This window comes from Notolepis coatsorum (assembly GCF_963971535.1).
Source record: "Notolepis coatsorum genome assembly, chromosome: 18".
Taxonomy (NCBI): domain Eukaryota; kingdom Metazoa; phylum Chordata; class Actinopteri; order Aulopiformes; family Paralepididae; genus Notolepis; species Notolepis coatsorum.
In genome coordinates, this window is record NC_140182.1 from 99,848,131 (window position 1) to 99,868,621 (window position 20,491).

The 20,491-nt window shown below is 41.7% G+C and overlaps 1 protein-coding gene across 1 annotated transcript in view; it reads left to right on the forward strand.

The window, feature by feature from the left end:
* smc1b (structural maintenance of chromosomes 1B) overlaps positions 1 to 20,491 on the forward strand; it is a gene marked incomplete at both ends in the record, with an annotated part of 73,546 nt that overhangs the window by 15,936 nt on the left and 37,119 nt on the right. Inside the window, 7 exons of the mRNA XM_084335303.1 lie at positions 3,943 to 4,025; positions 4,225 to 4,432; positions 6,467 to 6,652; positions 8,213 to 8,404; positions 11,095 to 11,241; positions 12,077 to 12,214; positions 15,261 to 15,377. Coding sequence (XP_084191429.1) covers positions 3,943 to 4,025; positions 4,225 to 4,432; positions 6,467 to 6,652; positions 8,213 to 8,404; positions 11,095 to 11,241; positions 12,077 to 12,214; positions 15,261 to 15,377 — 1,071 coding nt within the window. The remainder of the gene's footprint in view (positions 1 to 3,942; positions 4,026 to 4,224; positions 4,433 to 6,466; positions 6,653 to 8,212; positions 8,405 to 11,094; positions 11,242 to 12,076; positions 12,215 to 15,260; positions 15,378 to 20,491) is intronic.

Consider the following 20,491-nt stretch of genomic DNA (forward strand, 5'->3'; position numbering starts at 1 on the left):
GCACTGGTGCGTGTGCATGTATGTGCACTGGTGCGTGTGTATGTATGTGCACTGGTGCGTGTGCATGTATGTGCACTGTATAATGTGGTGCGTGTGTATGTATGTGCACTGTGTGTATGTATGTGCACTGTGTGTATGTATGTGCACTGTGTGTATGTATGTGCACTGTGTGTATGTATGTGCACTGTGTGTATGTATGTGCACTGTGTGTATGTATGTGCACTGCGTGTATGTATGTGCACTGTGTGTATGTATGTGCACTGTGTGTATGTATGTGCACTGTGTGTATGTATGTGCACTGTGTGTATGTATGTGCACTGTGTGTATGTATGTGCACTGTGTGTATGTATGTGCACTGTGTGTATGTATGTGCACTGTGTGTATGTATGTGCACTGTGTGTATGTATGTGCACTGTGTGTATGTATGTGCACTGTGTGTATGTATGTGCACGTGTGTATGTATGTGCACTGTGTGTATGTATGTGCACTGTGTGTATGTATGTGCACTGTGTGTATGTATGTGCACTGTGTGTATGTATGTGCACTGTGTGTATGTATGTGCACTGTGTGTATGTATGTGCACTGTGTGTATGTATGTGCACTGTGTGTATGTATGTGCACTGTGTGTATGTACGTGCACTGTGTGTATGTATGTGCACTGTGTGTATGTATGTGCACTGTGTGTATGTATGTGCACTGTGTGTATGTATGTGCACTGTGTGTATGTATGTGCACTGTGTGTATGTATGTGCACTGTGTGTATGTATGTGCACGTGTGTATGTATGTGCACTGTGTGTATGTATGTGCACTGTGTGTATGTATGTGCACTGTGTGTATGTATGTGCACTGTGTGTATGTATGTGCACTGTGTGTATGTATGTGCACGTGTGTATGTATGTGCACTGTGTGTATGTATGTGCACGTGTGTATGTATGTGCACTGTGTGTATGTATGTGCACTGTGTGTATGTATGTGCACGTGTGTATGTATGTGCACGTGTGTATGTATGTGCACGTGTGTATGTATGTGCACGTGTGTATGTATGTGCACGTGTGTATGTATGTGCACTGTGTGTATGTATGTGCACTGTGTGTATAATGTGCACTGTGTGTATAATGTGCACGTGTGTATGTATGTGCACGTGTGTATGTATGTATGTGTGTATGTATGTGCACTGTGTGTATGTATGTGCACTGTGTGTATGTATGTGCACGTGTGTATGTATGTGCACTGTGTGTATAATGTGCACGTGTGTATGTATGTGCACGTGTGTATGTATGTATGTGTGTATGTATGTGCACTGTGTGTATGTATGTATGTGTGTATGTATGTGCACTGTGTGTATGTATGTGCACGTGTGTATGTATGTGCACTGTGTGTATGTATGTGCACTGTGTGTATGTATGTGCACTGTGTGTATGTATGTGCACTGTGTGTATGTATGTGCACTGTGTGTATGTATGTGCACTGTGTGTATGTATGTGCACTGTGTGTATGTATGTGCACGTGTGTATGTATGTGCACTGTGTATGTATGTGCACTGTGTGTATGTATGTGCACTGTGTGTATGTATGTGCACTGTGTGTATGTATGTGCACTGTGTGTATGTATGTGCACTGTGTGTATGTATGTGCACTGTGTGTATGTATGTGCACGTGTGTATGTATGTGCACGTGTGTATGTATGTGCACGTGTGTATGTATGTGCACGTGTGTATGTATGTGCACGTGTGTATGTATGTGCACTGTGTGTATGTATGTGCACTGTGTGTATAATGTGCACTGTGTGTATAATGTGCACGTGTGTATGTATGTGCACGTGTGTATGTATGTATGTGTGTATGTATGTGCACTGTGTGTATGTATGTGCACTGTGTGTATGTATGTGCACGTGTGTATGTATGTGCACTGTGTGTATAATGTGCACGTGTGTATGTATGTGCACGTGTGTATGTATGTATGTGTGTATGTATGTGCACTGTGTGTATGTATGTATGTGTGTATGTATGTGCACTGTGTGTATGTATGTGCACGTGTGTATGTATGTGCACTGTGTGTATGTATGTGCACTGTGTGTATGTATGTGCACTGTGTGTATGTATGTGCACTGTGTGTATGTATGTGCACTGTGTGTATGTATGTGCACTGTGTGTATGTATGTGCACTGTGTGTATGTATGTGCACGTGTGTATGTATGTGCACTGTGTATGTATGTGCACTGTGTGTATGTATGTGCACTGTGTGTATGTATGTGCACTGTGTGTATGTATGTGCACTGTGTGTATGTATGTGCACTGTGTGTATGTATGTGCACTGTGTGTATGTATGTGCACGTGTGTATGTATGTATGTGTGTATGTATGTGCACTGTGTGTATGTATGTGCACGTGTGTATGTATGTGCACTGTGTGTATAATGTGCACGTGTGTATGTATGTGCACGTGTGTATGTATGTATGTGTGTATGTATGTGCACTGTGTGTATGTATGTGCACGTGTGTATGTATGTGCACTGTGTGTATGTATGTGCACTGTGTGTATGTATGTGCACGTGTGTATGTATGTGCACTGTGTGTATGTATGTGCACGTGTGTATGTATGTGCACTGTGTGTATGTATGTGCACTGTGTGTATGTATGTGCACGTGTGTATGTATGTGCACTGTGTGTATGTATGTGCACTGTGTGTATGTATGTGCACTGTGTGTATGTATGTGCACTGTGTGTATGTATGTGCACTGTGTGTATGTATGTGCACTGTGTGTATGTATGTGCACGTGTGTATGTATGTGCACTGTGTGTATGTATGTGCACTGTGTGTATGTATGTGCACTGTGTGTATGTATGTGCACTGTGTGTATGTATGTGCACTGTGTGTATGTATGTGCACTGTGTGTATGTATGTGCACTGTGTGTATGTATGTGCACTGTGTGTATGTATGTGCACTGTGTGTATGTATGTGCACTGTGTGTATGTATGTGCACGTGTGTATGTATGTGCACTGTGTATGTATGTGCACTGTGTGTATGTATGTGCACTGTGTGTATGTATGTGCACTGTGTGTATGTATGTGCACTGTGTGTATGTATGTGCACTGTGTGTATGTATGTGCACTGTGTGTATGTATGTGCACTGTGTGTATGTATGTGCACTGCGTGTATGTATGTGCACGTGTGTATGTATGTGCACGTGTGTATGTATGTGCACGTGTGTATATGTGCACGTGTGTATGTATGTGCACTGTGTGTATGTATGTGCACTGTGTGTATGTATGTGCACGTGTGTATGTATGTGCACTGTGTGTATGTATGTGCACTGTGTGTATGTATGTGCACTGTGTGTATGTATGTGCACTGTGTGTATGTATGTGCACGTGTGTATGTATGTGCACTGTGTATGTATGTGCACTGTGTGTATGTATGTGCACTGTGTGTATGTATGTGCACTGTGTGTATGTATGTGCACTGTGTGTATGTATGTGCACTGTGTGTATGTATGTGCACTGTGTGTATGTATGTGCACTGTGTGTATGTATGTGCACTGTGTGTATGTATGTGCACGTGTGTATGTATGTGCACTGTGTATGTATGTGCACTGTGTGTATGTATGTGCACTGTGTGTATGTATGTGCACTGTGTGTATGTATGTGCACGTGTGTATGTATGTGCACTGCGTGTATGTATGTGCACGTGTGTATGTATGTGCACTGTGTGTATGTATGTGCACGTGTGTATGTATGTGCACGTGTGTATGTATGTGCACTGTGTGTATGTATGTGCACGTGTGTATGTATGTGCACTGTGTGTATGTATGTGCACTGTGTGTATGTATGTGCACGTGTGTATGTACGTGCACTGCCGCTCCGTCACAATTGAAAAAAGAAAAACTAAACTAAAACAAAAACATCTTGATGTCTGATCCTTGACTCCCCACCCCTTCCACAGGGTAACATCAAAAACAACCAGAATCAGCTGGAGGATTTAAATAGCCGAGGGGGGAAACTGGAGGAGTACACCAACACCTGCAAGTATGTCACCTGTTTATTTAACACCCTGTAACCCTATTAGTTAAACTCTTAACTGCACACACTTCTCTATGTAATCTTTACACACCTCTGTATGAATTCCAGCTTTTATGATTCCCCGCACTTGCACTTGCTTGCACTCGTACTTTGACTATATTGAATTATATGACTGCATATTTGTGTGTGACCCTGTCTGTCTCAGGGCCTCCCTGGAGGAGTACCGTGAGCAGGAGGAGAGCCTCAGTGCAGAGTTGGAGCGGGGTCGCCAGCGCACCGAGGAGGTGAACCAGGAGCTGGGCCAGTTGCTGGAGCAGCAGGGCAACGCCCGCCTGGAGAGCCACGAGAGCCGGCGCCAGCAGCAGCGCAAGGAGGTGCTGCAGAGCCTCTGCAGACTAAACCCTGACACTGTGGTGAGAGACGCACTGGAAGGCTTAGACTAAACCCTGACACTGTGGTGAGACGCACTGGAAGGCTTAGACTAAACCCTGACACTGTGGTGAGACGCACTGGAAGGCTTAGACTAAACCCTGACACTGTGGTGAGAGACGCAGTGGAAGGCTTAGACTAAACCCTGACACTGTGGTGAGAGACGCACTGGAAGGCTTAGTATCTGGACTAAACCCTGACACTGTGGTGAGACGCACTGGAAGGCTTAGACTAAACCCTGACACTGTGGTGAGACGCACTGGAAGGCTTAGTATCTGGACTAAACCCTGACACTGTGGTGAGACGCACTGGAAGGCTTAGACTAAACCCTGACACTGTGGTGAGACGCACTGGAAGGCTTAGACTAAACCCTGACACTGTGGTGAGAGACGCACTGGAAGGCTTAGACTAAACCCTGACACTGTGGTGAGACGCACTGGAAGGCTTAGTATCTGGACTAAACCCTGACACTGGTGAGAGATGCACTGGGAGGCTTAGTATCTGGACTAAACCCTGACACTGGTGAGAGATGCACTGGGAGGCTTAGCAACTTTTATTTGTGTTATGCAAGCTCTTGCTGCTTGTTTGATTATGTCTTCATTATATAAAGCACTTTGAACTGCAATCCTTGTATGAAAGGTGCTATATAAATAAAGATTATTATTATTATTATTATTATTATTATTATTATTGACTGCACTCACGTTCCAATTGTACCACCGCACATATATTCGTAAATTAGAAAATATCTTCACTGGCACAGTGCTTAAATTCGGTATAAAGATTCAGCACTATGGACAGGTCTGCTCAAAATAATTTATTTGTGGATGACAAACATACAATGACGAGAAAAATTTAATACAATACGGAATAAACAAAATAAACACATTTGGCATCTCATATCCCAGTCTGAACGCAGTTGGGATATCCAAACGTGGCAATGGAAAAATATGGGTGATTTTGCGCAAGCTCCCACACGCGCGCCCGTATCTGTGCAATAATATCCACGGGGGTAGGTCTCCTCGTGGGACACAAGTTCCCAATGCATTGTCCCGTGGGATTATGCCCCCCCGCGGCGATATTAATTTAGGGGCGGATTTGCAGTGATGGAGAAATGAATCAGAATCAGAATCAGAAAGGTCTTTATTGCCAAGTAGTTTTAACATACAAGAAATTTGCTTTGGTCATTTTCAGTGCGACATTAGCGGACAGACATTAACAGACAGATAATACAATAAATAGGTGGAGTAAAATAAAATGAAATATGAACTAAGTTAATTTTAAGCACAATAGAATAGAATATAACTGAAATCAAATATAGGTCAGGGCTGGACAACTGTAAATAAAGAGGTTGAATGAAATTAAATGGGATATAAACTAAATTAAATATAGCACAATAGAATATAGTACAATTATAAGTAAAACATTTAATTGGAATAGGACATGACAAACATGCAATGACGAAAGATAGTGACAAAAACAAAGGACGAAATGTGTCATGAAAATACAAATTAAGCAAGCTATACATTACGAAGTAAACGAAATACAATACGAAATGAACGTAATACTAATGGTGAAAAATACTGTTATGTCTATGCCTCATTTCGCGCGTATTTCCCCCCTTCCTGATATCTGCCAAAAGCGCTGTCAGGTGCAGACTGCTCCGCGAGCAAAAGCAAAAGATCAGGATCAAACTGCACACATAGTCTGCGCTAGTATCTCATCCGCGCAATGTCCTTAGTGGATAGCTCGCAAAGACGGAGCAGATACCGCATGCTAAACTCACGCAGTTAAGGGTGCAATTAGCACCGCACAATCCATTCTTTGTGGATTCCGCCCTTAGTATCTAGACTAAACCCTGACACTGTGGTGAGAGGCACTGGAAGGCTTAGTATCTAGACTCCACCCCATTTGGAACAATTGTGCTTAAGAGATCAATTATTTAGTGAAATTTTTTTTTATCTGGAGAATTCTTTTGAAATGAGAAATTCAGCAGGCTCTTTTTTACCATTTCACAGTATGGTCGCCTGGTGGACCTGTGCAGCCCCATCCATAGGAAGTACCAGCTGGCTGTCATTAAGGTGTTTGGTCGCTACATCAACGCCATTGTGGTGGTGTCAGAGAAGGTGGCTCGCGACTGCATCCGCTTCATCAAGGATGAGCGGGCTGAGCCAGAGACATTCCTGCCTATTGACTACCTGAAAGTAAGAACCCTGACACTGAACCCCTCCCCTAGCCCTCTCCCTGCCTCCTCCCTCCCCTCTCTCTCCCCTCTTTCCTTCCCTCCCTTCTCCCTCCCCTCCCTCCCTTCTCCCTCCCTTCTCCCCATCACAATCCTCCTCGTCCTCCATTGTTCACACTAGTGTTGTCACGATACTGGAATTTCGAACTTCGATACGATACCTTGAAAAGTATCGATATTCTATACCATTTTCGATACCACAGGGAAAAAGGTTCAATCTTAAAATGCTACTTTTTTTTTTTATTATTTTTTTATAAATTTTGCTTTTGTTGCTGGTTGATTCTCCTCAGCTTCTCTCTGGTACTATAAGAGAAGATAAATATAACACTTTTAAAACCCTTTGTTTATCTTTAGATCACACATTTAAAAAATAACTGTTCATCTCACTTCAATCATTTTTATTGCAGAACATGGTATTTTCTCAAGCAGACAGATGTAAACACTGTAATCTGTGTTGCATGTACCTGACAAACTGAACTGTTTGTATTAGTCATATTCCGACTGTACATGTGTGTGTGGACTACTGTACTATTACAGGTATTGAAATGAACAATGCAACTTCCTTATTAAAAAAAAAAAGAATTATGAATAATTAAATATCGATATTTCGAGAAATGAGTATTGAAACCGTTTTAAATATTCAGAATTGATATGTATCAATTTTTCGATATTTTTGACAACACTAGTTCACACTGGCTCTGCCAACCTTTCTACAGCCTCTCCTCCATCTCAGTCAATTTACTTGACTGTAATGACATTTTCTGTGATAAAATAACTTAAATTTATTAATTAACAAACAAATCTTTTTTAATAATATGGAACGTTAATATCTCTGTGAGGGAATCTGTCAAAGTTGTCTTTTCACAGATATGTATCTCCTATCAGATGATTGCGTTTGCTGTACTGTTACTGTGCGACAGCAGCAGTGTATCGCTGCTGCTAGGTTCATATAGGGGAAACTGCCATGTATTTACAATTTTAAAGTTCATCCAAATCAGCTGGGAGTGTGAATGTGATAAATCACAAGAAAGTACTCCTCTTGACCTCTATGGCCTAACTATGAATGAACACAACACTCTAACTTAACCATCTTTAGATAATAAAGTTTGAAAACATTGTTCCTCTGAAACCTTTACACTTCGACACGCTGCCCGGGAGGAGTGGGAATTGAACCGGAAACCTTCCGATTACCAGAAGACTGCTCTACCTCCTGAGCCACTGTCTCACTGTAGCTTGCTAGCTAATGGGTCAACTGTAATGCACATTCAGGACTATTGGCTATTATAAATGCCAATCAATATCCACGACAAGTCCCTCCCTAGCTTCCTGTTTTTACAGGAAACCCATAAATATGTGGAATCAAATAGCATTCTGCTAGCCGTTTCATGGGAACTTAGACTCTATCTCAAGACCTTTGTTAGGAAACAAAATGAAGTAAAGAACTAATCAAATGTCCAAATATAATCTCAATCATCAGTGATCATATCCCTCATACACGTATAATGTGCCCTGCCGTGTCCAGGTGAGCCTTCTGAATGAGCGTCTGCGGGAGGTGCCTGGGGCCAAGATGGTGGTGGATGTGGTGCAGTGTAACCCAGGACCTGCAGCCTCTGGGATGAAGAAGGTGGTGCAGTTTGTCTGCGGCAACGCCATGGTGTGCGAGACCCTCACCGAGGCCAAGAGGGTGGCCTTCGACGGGCCAGAGCGCATCGAGGTGAGACCGGCCTCGGCTTGTTATGGATGTGCCGCCTCAGTTTTATCTGTCTGGCTGACATTCAGTGGACTGTCGGCTGTTGAAGTAATGATTGACATAGCAATCCACTTTAGGTACTTCCTCCTCCTCCACACAAAAAAGACAAGGACTGTTGTTTATTTTATTACCGTAATTCCATCTTAAGGTTGAAAGAGGTTGAAAGTAGGGGTGGGAATCGGCAGAGACCTCACGATACGACACTATCGCGATACTTGCATCACGATACGATAGTATCGCGATACTAAATATATTACGATACGCTGAGTATTGCAAAAAATATATATATATATATATTTTTTAATCAAATTTAATTTATTACCTTTTTTCAACTGCAAAGTAAAACTTTGTCAACATGTTTTATCTAATAAAGTTCAGTCTGTTCATTTCACTTCAATAATTTTTATTGCAGAACATGGTATTTTCTCAAGCAGACAGATGTCAACACTGTAATCTGTGTTGCATGTACCTGACAAACTGAACTGTTTGTATTACAGTCATATTCCAACTTAACTGAATGCACATGTGAGTGTGTGTGGACTACTGTACTATTACAGGTATTGAAATGAACAATGCAACTTCCTTACATTTTTTATGAATAATTAAATATCGATACTTGGCGTCCCTGTATCGATACAGTATCGCCACGCAAAGTATCGCGATACTACTACGTATCGATCCCCCCACCCCTAGTTGAAAGGTTGAAAGAGTTCTTCTTAAAGGTGTGCCAGAAATATCACCAGTAACTAAGGGAGGGGCCAACATGGACCCCCTGCAATTTGCATACCGCCCCAACAGGTCCACGGAGGACGCCATAGCCCATGTGCTGCACACAGCAGCATCACACCTAGACAAGAGGCAGGGGAACTATGTGAGAATGCTATTCATCGACTACAGCTCGGCATTCAATACCATAGTCCCCTCCATACTCATAGCCAAGCTCAGGGACCTGGGCTTGAACTATGACCTCTGCCAGTGGGTCTTGGACTTCCTGACTGGCAGACCCCAGGTGGTGAGAGCAGGCAACTGCACCTCCTCATCCATCACCCTCAACATAGGGGCCCCCCAGGGCTGTGTTCTGAGTCCCCTCCTCTACTCCCTGTACACACACGACTGTGTGGCTCAGCGGAGTAGCAATACAATCATCAAATTTGCTGACGACACAGTGGTGGTGGGCCTGATCTCTGCCAACGACGAGAGGGCCTACCTGGAAGAGGTCAAGGTCCTGGCGGGATGGTGCCAGGAAAACAGCCTCTCCCTGAACGTCAGCAAAACAAAGGAGATGATTGTGGACTTCAGGAGGTCGGGGGTCAAGGACTACAGCCCCCTCAGCATCGACGGGGCACCGGTTGAGAGAGTCAACAGCTTTAAGTACCTCGGAGCCTACATATCCGAGGACTTGACATGGACCACACACATTGACAGTGTTGTGAAGAAGGCACGACAACGCCTCTACTTCCTCAGGCGCCTAAGGAAGTTCCAAGTCAGTCAGAAGATCCTTAAGAACTTCTACTCATGTACAATAGAGAGCATCTTGACCGGCAACATCACCTCCTGGTTTGGGAATAGCACTGCACAAGACCGAAGCAGACTACAAAGAGTGACACGTTCAGCCGAACGCACAATTGGAGGGGGGCTCCCCACCCTCCAGAACATTTACAACAAGCGTTGCAAGGGCAAGGCTAAGAGAATCATTAAAGACTCCAGTCACCCGAACAACTGCCTCTTTGAACTGCTGCGGTCAGGCAAGCGATACCGGAGTCTCAAGGCGAGCACAGAAAGACTCAGAAGAAGCTTCTATCCCCAGGCCATCAGGCTGCTAAACGAACAATGAATGAACACTACACAACAACAACCACCATAGATCCTCCCCTACACAACAACAACCACCAAACGCACATAGCACACACATCCACACGCACACACTCACTTTAAACAAACACACTGTAGCACCCACTCCACACACTTTATAGCACACACCCACTTTAAACAAACACACTGTAGCACCCACTCCCCACACTTTATATTTATTGATGAAGGATTGCACTACAACTCGTACACCTTACTGCAAATTGTACCTAAATTGTACCTCATCCCATTTCTGCTTTGCACTATATAGTACTGTACATTAGTACACTGCATAGTATTGTATATTATATGGTAACTCAGAACATTGTACATATGTCTATACCGAACACTGTGACCTCATTTTCTTCTTCTAAACTACATGCTATACTATGTTATTTGATACTATCTTGTCTAGCACAGTCTCTGGAGCGTAACAGTAAGAAGCATTTTGTATGAAAGTATTCTGTACTTCTGTATGACAACTATTAAAGAAACTTGAAACTTGAAACTTGAGGTAGGACTTTTGGCATCTCATCCAATCTAATCTTTAACTCAAGGCTATTCAAGTATAGTCATGGCCTGCAAAATAAGGGATGTTTGCAATTAAGCATTAAATGTTGCTACCCATGCTAGTCAACGCCAGAAATACTAGTTTGTTCAACTATTTTGAGAAAACAACTCAAGAGGGACTCTTTATACTTACTGACAGGCTTATGGTCTCAACAGTTAATGGCTTTATCAGAGAGACTATACTTACTGATAGCTCTCTGGTTTTCGTATTCAGTCACTAATCATGTTCCCTACAGACGGTATCTCTGGACGGGACCAAGTTCTCCAAGTCGGGGGTGATCTCCGGAGGTTCCAGCGACCTGCGGTACAAAGCCCAGCACTGGGACGAGAAGGACATGAGGCGGCTGAAGGAGCGCAAGGAGCAGCTGACCACAGAGCTGCGCGTGAGTCCACACACACGCACACACACACACACACACATCCCTAGCTGTTATTCTTACGAAACACGCAACTAACCGTCCTTCTCTTCTGGATACCTTGAGAAACTTGATTATCATTAGTGATATTGTGTTTGTGTTTCTTTGTGTGACAAGCTTCATATCTGTAGCTCTATATAAAGATGCTATAGAATAGATAACATTCAGCCAGTAGATGGCGCACTAGAGCACCAGCATGTCAGACCAAAACAATGGTGTGCTTACAACATGGGATTACATTGATAGCATACGATAATTGTAATTATCGTATTATCAAACTGTCAAACTAGGTGTTGCAGATCAAATATTTTTCATTTCAACCTTTATTTAATAAAAAAGAAGCAGTGAAGCTAGACCAGCACTCTCAGGTTCAAGTATTTAAATACTGCCATTAAATACTTGAACCTGAGAGTGCTGGTCTAGCTTCACTGCTTCTTTTTTATATAATACTTAATGGGATTTCAGCACCCAGTGTAGAACCTTGAGAGCGCGGTCTAACTTGACAACCTTTATTTAATATGAATTAAGATCCTGCAAATGTATACCCTATTTCTTTAGTAAAATGTTGTCAGAAACACATGAAAAAGAGAAAGTTGACAATCAGGTGCATTCCACATGGGGAAATGGGAAGTAGGGAGGGGTAACTTACGGTGACATATAAACAACATTCATTTCGGACCCGTCAAAAGATTTTAAATGATAAATTCATGATCAATATTCTTTTTGGGGTTTTCATTGAACTCTTCCTTGGGTAACATCTACACAGTGACCAATCACATTGTGCTGTGTGGTCATGTGACAGGCTCTGATGAAGCTGAGGCGGAAGGAGTCTGAGTTGAAGCAGATCCAGTCTCAGGCTCACGGGGTTCAGACGCGCCTCAAGTACTCCAACAGCGAGCTCAGCAACATCCACAAGAAGAGCATCCCCACCTGCCAAGTGGTAAGACCCAGTTACCCTGTTGCCTCATTCCTACGTCACTCATTCCTACTTCTTCAGTTTATACAGACGCCCTTCTCGAACAACTATTTTTTTTAATAAAAATGTAAAATGTAACTATGGCTGTTTTATCTTTCATTTTAGTTTATGGTGATTGTTTTCTTTTTATATGTCCAAACTAGGGATGCACCGAATGGGAAATTCTTGGCCGAAACCGAATACCGAAAATAGGAAACAGTTGGCCGAATGCCGAAAGGCCGAAAATGATTAATATAAATATATATATAATTTTTTTTTTTTATTTAAATCTTTCTACCTGATTATGGCAAAAGACAAACGTAACTTATTTTTATTTATTTTCTTATCCACTTTTTCTATTTTTCTCCCATCCCAATTTCGTATCGCCAATTCTTTTCCCTTCAATTCTCCCCTCCCCTGTCTTGAACGTTGCTAGACTATGCCTCCCACCGGTCGGCTGTAGTGAGGATAGAAGCCTTGCATCACGTGTCCCCTCCGGTACACGAGGAGGCAGCCTGTCGCATCTTTTCACCAGACAGCGCGGTCTCTCAGTGGCGAGGAGTAACGCGTGGGAGGCTCACGCTGCCCCCGATACTTCCTGTTTCTGCTGTACAGGCGTCACCCAACTGACCTGTAGGAGTCGCTGTCCACAACGTCCGATCCCCACCCATTGACTTTCCACCCGCTACCTCTGCCAATTGAGTTAGTATGACGACTGGTCCAAGCCGCAGGCAATGCTGACTCCGGGAGTCGAGACCGCAGCCTCTTGCATTGGTGACGAGCGCAATCTCCGCTACGCCACCCAGCCGCGGCAAAACTTTACTTAAATAATATTAATAATCACTATTATGGGCCCATAAAACATTTATTCAGCACTTTTGAATGCATACATTAATTCCAGACTGACTGCTGAAAGATTGTACAATTTAAACATTTTCTCTTTGCATACAACAAAATGTGCATTAAAGTCAAGTGCATTTTCTTTTCTCTGTAGGATAACTACAACAAAGTGCATTCAGAACAAAGCCAAGGTGCTTTAAAACTGCATAAAGATCTGCATAAAGACACACACACACACACACACACACGAGAGGGAGAATAGCTTATAGCAGACTTAATGATGTTACTGTAGTGGTTACTGAGTCATATGGAAGGACTGTTGTATTTACGGTACTACATCTCCCGTGACTCTTAGCGGGGGATGACGTAGCTTAAGAGAGACTAGTGAAAGAGGAATGGAAGCGCTGTTAGCTAGCTTAACGCTAACGTTAGTTAAAAAGGTTTTTTAACCGCGACGGGCATATAGTAATGGCAAGGATATAAAGCATGTTAAAGACGCATTTATTGGATGCGTTGCTCGCGGAGTTTACATAGAAACAGCGCGACTCCCAAGACAAGAGGAGTTATCACAGGCTGTAGAACGCAGGAAGAGCTGCCAAGCTGCTCACGTTACACGTTGCGCATGCTATGTCTGTAGCCGCGTTTTGATTACGTCATCACAACAACACGTTAGGCTACGAACGTAACGCTGTTAGTTGACATTCGGTGATATATTTTCGGTGCTAAAACCGAAAGTGCCCTTTTTAACCATTTTCGGCAGATAATCTTCGGTGGCCGAATATTTGGTGCATCCCTAGTCCAAACTAAATCCAATAAAAATGTATATTACAAAAGGAAAAGCTGTCTTTTCTGTGGTTGGGGAAATAACAAAAGTGAAACTAATCAGAATAGTGATTATTCTCATTGGGCTATAGTACCACCTACTTAGTGAAATAATAGTGAATAGTGATTCTTCTCATAGTGATTCTTCTCATTGGGTTTTAGTACCTTCTAGTTAGTAAAATAATAGTGAATAGGGATTCTTCTTATTAGGCTTTAGTACCTTCTAGTTAGTAAACTAATAGTGAATAGGGATTATTCTCATTGGGCTTTAGTACCTTCTAGTTAGTAAAATAATAGTGAATAGGGATTCTTCTTATTAGGCTTTAGTACCTTCTAGTTAGTAAACTAATAGTGAATAGGGATTATTCTCATTGGGCTTTAGTACCTTCTAGTTAGTAAAATAATAGTGAATAGGGATTCTTCTTATTAGGCTTTAGTACCTTCTAGTTAGTAAACTAATAGTGAATAGGGATTATTCTCATTGGGCTTTAGTACCTTCTAGTTAGTAAAATAATAGTGAATAGTGAAATTAAACTAATAATTTCTCTGGGTAGAAGCCCCTGGGGCTCCTTGAACCACACTTTGAGAACCAGTGGTGTAAACAAAGCAAATTTAATCTGTTCATGTCGGCATCAAATGAAAACAGAAACCCACAAGGTTTGCGTGGACACCAGGAATGAATCGTTGTTATCTGGGTAAGGCCGTCCCTGAACCCTGTTTTTAGGGTTCGGAGTTCGCCAGGGTTTTCCGAACGGAAATTCGAACGTTCGTTTTTTTTAATAAATTGTATCATTATTGATCCTATGCGGCATTGCATAGTCTATCGGTGAAAAAAATTGTATTTATCATTTTGTTCTTATTACATGTATTTGAGGCCAGGCCAACAGGGCATCACGCAGCAGCCTGCACATGGCGAATGGCGAATGGCGATACTTCTAATTAGCGCCCAATACTTAAATTTTTTAAATGAGCAGCCAGATTTCATGTGCCACCGTGGAATGCCAAGTGCTTGTCACACATTTGACACACAGCCTTTCCTTTATCCTCCGCTAATTTAAAGTGTTTACTTTCCACACAGGTGACTTCTTCCCACTTCTTGCCGTTACAGCTGCTATTAATAATTGAGCCGAGCGGTGACGCGCGCCTCCTCACCTCGACTCACGCGCCTCGTTTTTTATTTAAATTTTTTCTTCGAATGTTCAAACCCATTCATTAAAATCCGAACGCCAGCGTAACAAACGAACGTTCGAACGTTCGGGCTCAGCCTTATATCTGGGCGACAACTAACGAGGATCCAACTAAACGAATAAACAAGGCATGCAACATTTCTAATTCTTCGGTCCCACTGCCGACTGTTAAATGCTCCCAGGAAATATCTCGTCTGGAGAGCGAGCTGACCAACGTGGAGTCTGACATCCAGACACAACAAAAGAATGTGGAGCAGAAGGACGCCCAGATGAAGACCATCAAAGACCGGATGGAGAAGGTACCGCTGCACGGCTCCTTCTAACTATTTCAGCACACAGGCCTATGGCAGGCTTTGTCTCCCACATGTTATTTGGTTATTTGTGGGGGTGGCATGCCACCACAGGCAGTTTGCAGGCAGTTACACAGTCAAACACTTAAAATAACTCTGTTTTGTTTGATTTAATTAGGTCACTCCCTGGTGTGGTTTTCTAACTACCTCTCTGATAGGGTGCAAAGTGTTCATTCAGATCAACTCTTGTCACAGCCCCTCCCTGTCACTAAGGGTGTGCCCCAGGGCTCCATATTAGGTCCAACATTTTCTGTATATATATATATAAACAACTTAGCCAGCTTTGTTGGGGACTCATGCATAAATGTTTATGCTGACAACAATATGCTCTACGCTACTGGCCCCTCCCCAGATGCAGTAGTTATGCTGCTACAATCTAGTTTGAATGAATGAATGAAAACTTTATTTAACAGATTGCAGAATCGGTACAATACAGTACGGCTCAATACACACAATTGTTAAACCCCAACATTGAGCAACATTATTATAATTTTTTTTTATTATATATTTCTTTTTGTTGCGTTTATCGCTTTTTACTACTGGGCAGTCCAGTAGAGAGAGAGAGAGAGGAAGAACGGGAGACAGAGTGGGGGGGAAGACATTCGGCAAATGACGGCGGGTCCGGGAATCGAACCCGGGTCGGCTGTGCCGCGACGCAACGCCTTACATGGTTCGCCACTTGGGCGCCCATTGAGCAACATTCTGATTAATTTGTACTGACTTATTTAAAAATTCTACTGACCTGACATCATGCTAGAAGGGGTATAATTATTTCATCTATGGCACAATGAAATCTAATGAGAGGTATGTGGCTGGTTGAAGTTTTCAACCAGCAGATCTATTCTGGGCTTGGTTTTTGAAAGTGCTATTCTGAGGTCATGCTGAGCATTTAGTCTGTTTCTGTATTTGTTTTTCAGGTATGCTAGAGTAGAAAACCCAGATTCACATAAGTATGTGGTGCCCAACTGAATTAACACATCTACAGCTTTTTTATATAAAAAAAATAATTGTAATTTTTAATTCTTTTAATTTTTTTATTGGCGACCCAAAAAAAACGGGTCCGCGACCCAAGAGTTTGGGAAACACTGCTTTAAAAGATAGGAGTGCGTCACCTTGTTTGTAGAGCTAAATCTATATTCTATATCAGACCTGGGCATTGTACGGCCCGATGATTCTGACCGGCCCGCGAAAGATTACATTTTTTTTTTTATATATTTTTTTTTTTTTTTTTTTTTACTTTTTTCTTTTCATGTCAACGTTCACACACACAATATACGCTTACCTAGGATTTGACTTGATTCAACAACAAAGCAGTCGGGGCAAGCCGAAAACGGTCGAAAGTGTGGTGATTTGAAGTTTGGATTTCTTTTTTCACAACTGAGGTAGGTAGATAACATTTTTAGAGACTAAAGTACAGAAAAAAGGTACTGTTGGGTACCGGTATCGATTCACAGGTACCGGTACCGTATCGGTTCAAATGTGAACGGTACCCATCCCTACTGAACACACAACTGCAGGGCAAGGGCATTTTTGCTCATGAAATGCATAGCCATGTGAAAGCCTTCATGACAAAGTTGCAATTAATTTCAAGGCAACTAGGCAGCAACAATCTCAAACACATGAAAACCCTGAAAGAAGTCAAACCATCAGCTGATCACCGGCACAGGTACTCATCCATGTTGGGAGCACTGCATGATGAATTTTCAAGGCGTTTTCAAGATTTCAAAAAGGTTGAGGATGAAATGCAGCTGGTTTCCTCTCCCTTTACCTGCAGTGTTGATAGTGCACCCACTGATGTTCAGCTTGAACTCATTGACCTGCAGTCTGATTCACTACTGAAAGAGCACTTTAAGTCAGCATCACTGCTAGAGTTCTACTCTGCTCTCAAGGAGGAGAACTTTCCAAACATGAGGAGACATGCTCAGAAGATGTTGGTTCTCTTTGGATCCACCTATATGTGAACAGACATTCTCAGTCATGACGTTTACCAAGTCCAGGTACAGATCCTCTCTCACTGATGAACATCTGGCAGCTGTGCTTCGCATCTCCACCTCAGACATGCAACCTGACTTTGATGGACTTGTTAAAGCTCAACAGAGACTGGATTTATCACACTGAATGAAAAAAAATAAAGAGCTGAAGAACACTAAAATGTGGAAATTTAACAAGTGAAATGGGACACTTGATCTTTTTTTTCTTCTTTTTTTTGCACAGTTCTGAAAACATTAAATGTTTAATATAGGCATGTAAAGTAAAAAAGGCTACTGGGACACTTTTCTTTACACAGTTCAGTGACATGTCTTGTTTATTTTGGCTATAAGATGATGTGATGTCTTTAGAAAGCTAAGAAAATCCTTGTTTCAATAGTATATGAAACTCAAAATAATAACTTTATTTGTATAGCACTTTTTCATACATGTCCTTTGTTATTAATGTTTCACATTTTGTTTATCATTTTGGAAATAAATTATATTTGAATAAATGATATTTTTTAAAGCTAACCTCACCTTTTAATTGCCAAATAATAACATACACTCTTACCAGGGGTCAAAACAATGCCATTTACTGCTTTTTATATATAAATAAAATGTATATTATGCATAATTGAGTTTGGAATTTTGGCCCGGCCCGCCAACATATTTTCAGTTGCTCATTCGGCCCCCCGGGAAAAATAATTGCCCACCCCTGTTCTATATTATAGCCATGGATACAATACTATGGTCATTTGACTGACTTTCTTCCGGTCAAGATGCAAAAAAGAGAAATTTTTTCCATGCATACATTCACGTGTTATCCCGTGGTGAATATAAGTATAATTTCAGAGTGGTCTGGGGTAATTCCCGAAAGGCTGAGTAATAGCCTTATACGTCAATTCTATTATAAGCGTTGGCGTTTCTTGCCTGGACATGCTACTATTCCCAAATCAAATCTATATAGTAGGTATTATGTTTCATCATGAATGCATGAAAGGGGGGGGGGGGGGGTCGTTTCTGATTATTTGATTACCAGTAACGGCATTCATATTGAACACTAAAAACGCTTATCAGCCCGATCGGTATGAAAGCATTGCACGATCAAGCAAAAATGTACGTCAGATAGTCCTTACCTGTGATCGGGAGTATTCCAAAAATAATATTCCAATTGTTTGATCGCCATCTGGTACATCCGATGTCCATTTGGTCCATGGCATAACCCACCACAACATATGGATCGGGGATATTTGACGCGCTTCAATGGAACCGGGAGAACCGCTCGACTGGCCCGACCCAGAAAACTTCGCCCGGTGACATTTGACCATTGCACATGCCAAGATATAACGTTTCAAAGGGTGCTCGATACCGCCGTCTAGCTGGATGCGGCCGGTATTGCACTTTGGCTATCTCAGACTCATTCCCTATGGTAACACCAAGGTCCCTGGATGAATAATCAATACAAATATAGAAAAATAGGAAAAACGATCCAAGAACGACTTTTTACGTTTTTGGCACTCAACCGTCAGCGCCCAATAATGACTTTTTACGTTTTTGGCACAGAAAGTGTGACTTACCTGGTTAAATAAAGGTAAAATAAACATTTTAAAACACACACACACAGAATAATTGTCACCTATACGTAGGTTTGCACTACCGTCGTTTTCAAGATAAAAAAAATCGATTAAAATCGTAAATCGGATTTAAAATAAATAAATCTGAGATTTTATTTTTAGGCCATCTCGCCCAGCCCTACCTATACGTAAAGTATTACTGTAGTATTGAATCAGTTTTAGAAATAATTTGTGGTGGTCCTGTCTGATAGTGTGGTGGGCTGTCTCAATTACACCTACGGTATGTATTGAACCCTCTGCTAAATGCCTACAATGTAATCAAATCTTTTAATAATTAATTTCATTGAGCTTTCAAGTTGACCAGCTGGAAAGCAGTCATATTCACATACACAGGAACATGTACAGAAGTATCAGCAGGGTTGGATACCGAACTGGGGACCCTGATGTAAACAAGACAAACGTCTTTCTCTGGTCTGCATCCCCTTAACAATTGTGTGTATTGAGCCGTACTGTATTGTACCCATTCTGCAATCTGTTAAATAAAGTTTTCATTCATTCATTCATTCATTCATTCATTCATTCATTCATTCATTCATTCATTCATTCATTCATTCATTCATTCATTCATTCATTCATTCATTCATTCATGCATTAAACTCTCTACCTTTAACCTCTTAACAGTCCTGCACATTTAGCATAAAACACCTGTCCATTGCATACCCAAAGTAAATTGAAAGCTATTCTTGAACCATTTATAGCACAATCATGCATGAGTCTGGTCTCTTTCTAAAGGAAACATTCTGAATTTTTACATTCTGAAGAATTACTCTGAGTGCTACTGTAATAGAGTTACAGAGGTTTGAACACACTGAATTACTTACATCTGAATTATTTTGCAAACAGATGCTCTTACAGGTTCCAGCTGAGAGGTATTAGCTGGAAAACACAATGGGCCATAGCCTGAAGTCTTATCTAGTACAGGTCCAAAGTTGTGATAACAATACCACAGAAAATGTGTGTTTTACACATGTTTTTCTAATGGTATGTATAGGTATGTTTATCCAACATGTAATCCCAGTAATGCGTGCAGCAGATGTCGAACTGGTCTGGACCTTTACCCAGAGAGAAAACCATATATCCTGGGAATAATCCCTCAAGTGAGGTATCGTCCTTTCCAGAATTTCATTGGCTACAAAAACGGTCAATCATTTTCAACGTCAGAGGTGATTGGTTCGGTCACACGGTCGCTGGCCGTCGGAAAGAGGTTAAGGGTACAGAATGAATTACGTCAGTACTACCAGGTACCCATTCACGTTAGACACAAATTCTGTTACCTTGAGAGTGGGTTAAAAAAAATTATAATAAAAAATAAACTCTCTCAACCCAAAACAATTGACATGTTAAGCATAAGAGTGTATTTTATATTATTTTTTTTTAAACTTCAGTCACATTTGCTGATCCCATGGTAGCACAGAGGAAAAAGTAAGACCTGAAATTCTGGGCGCTGTCCAGCGCTGAA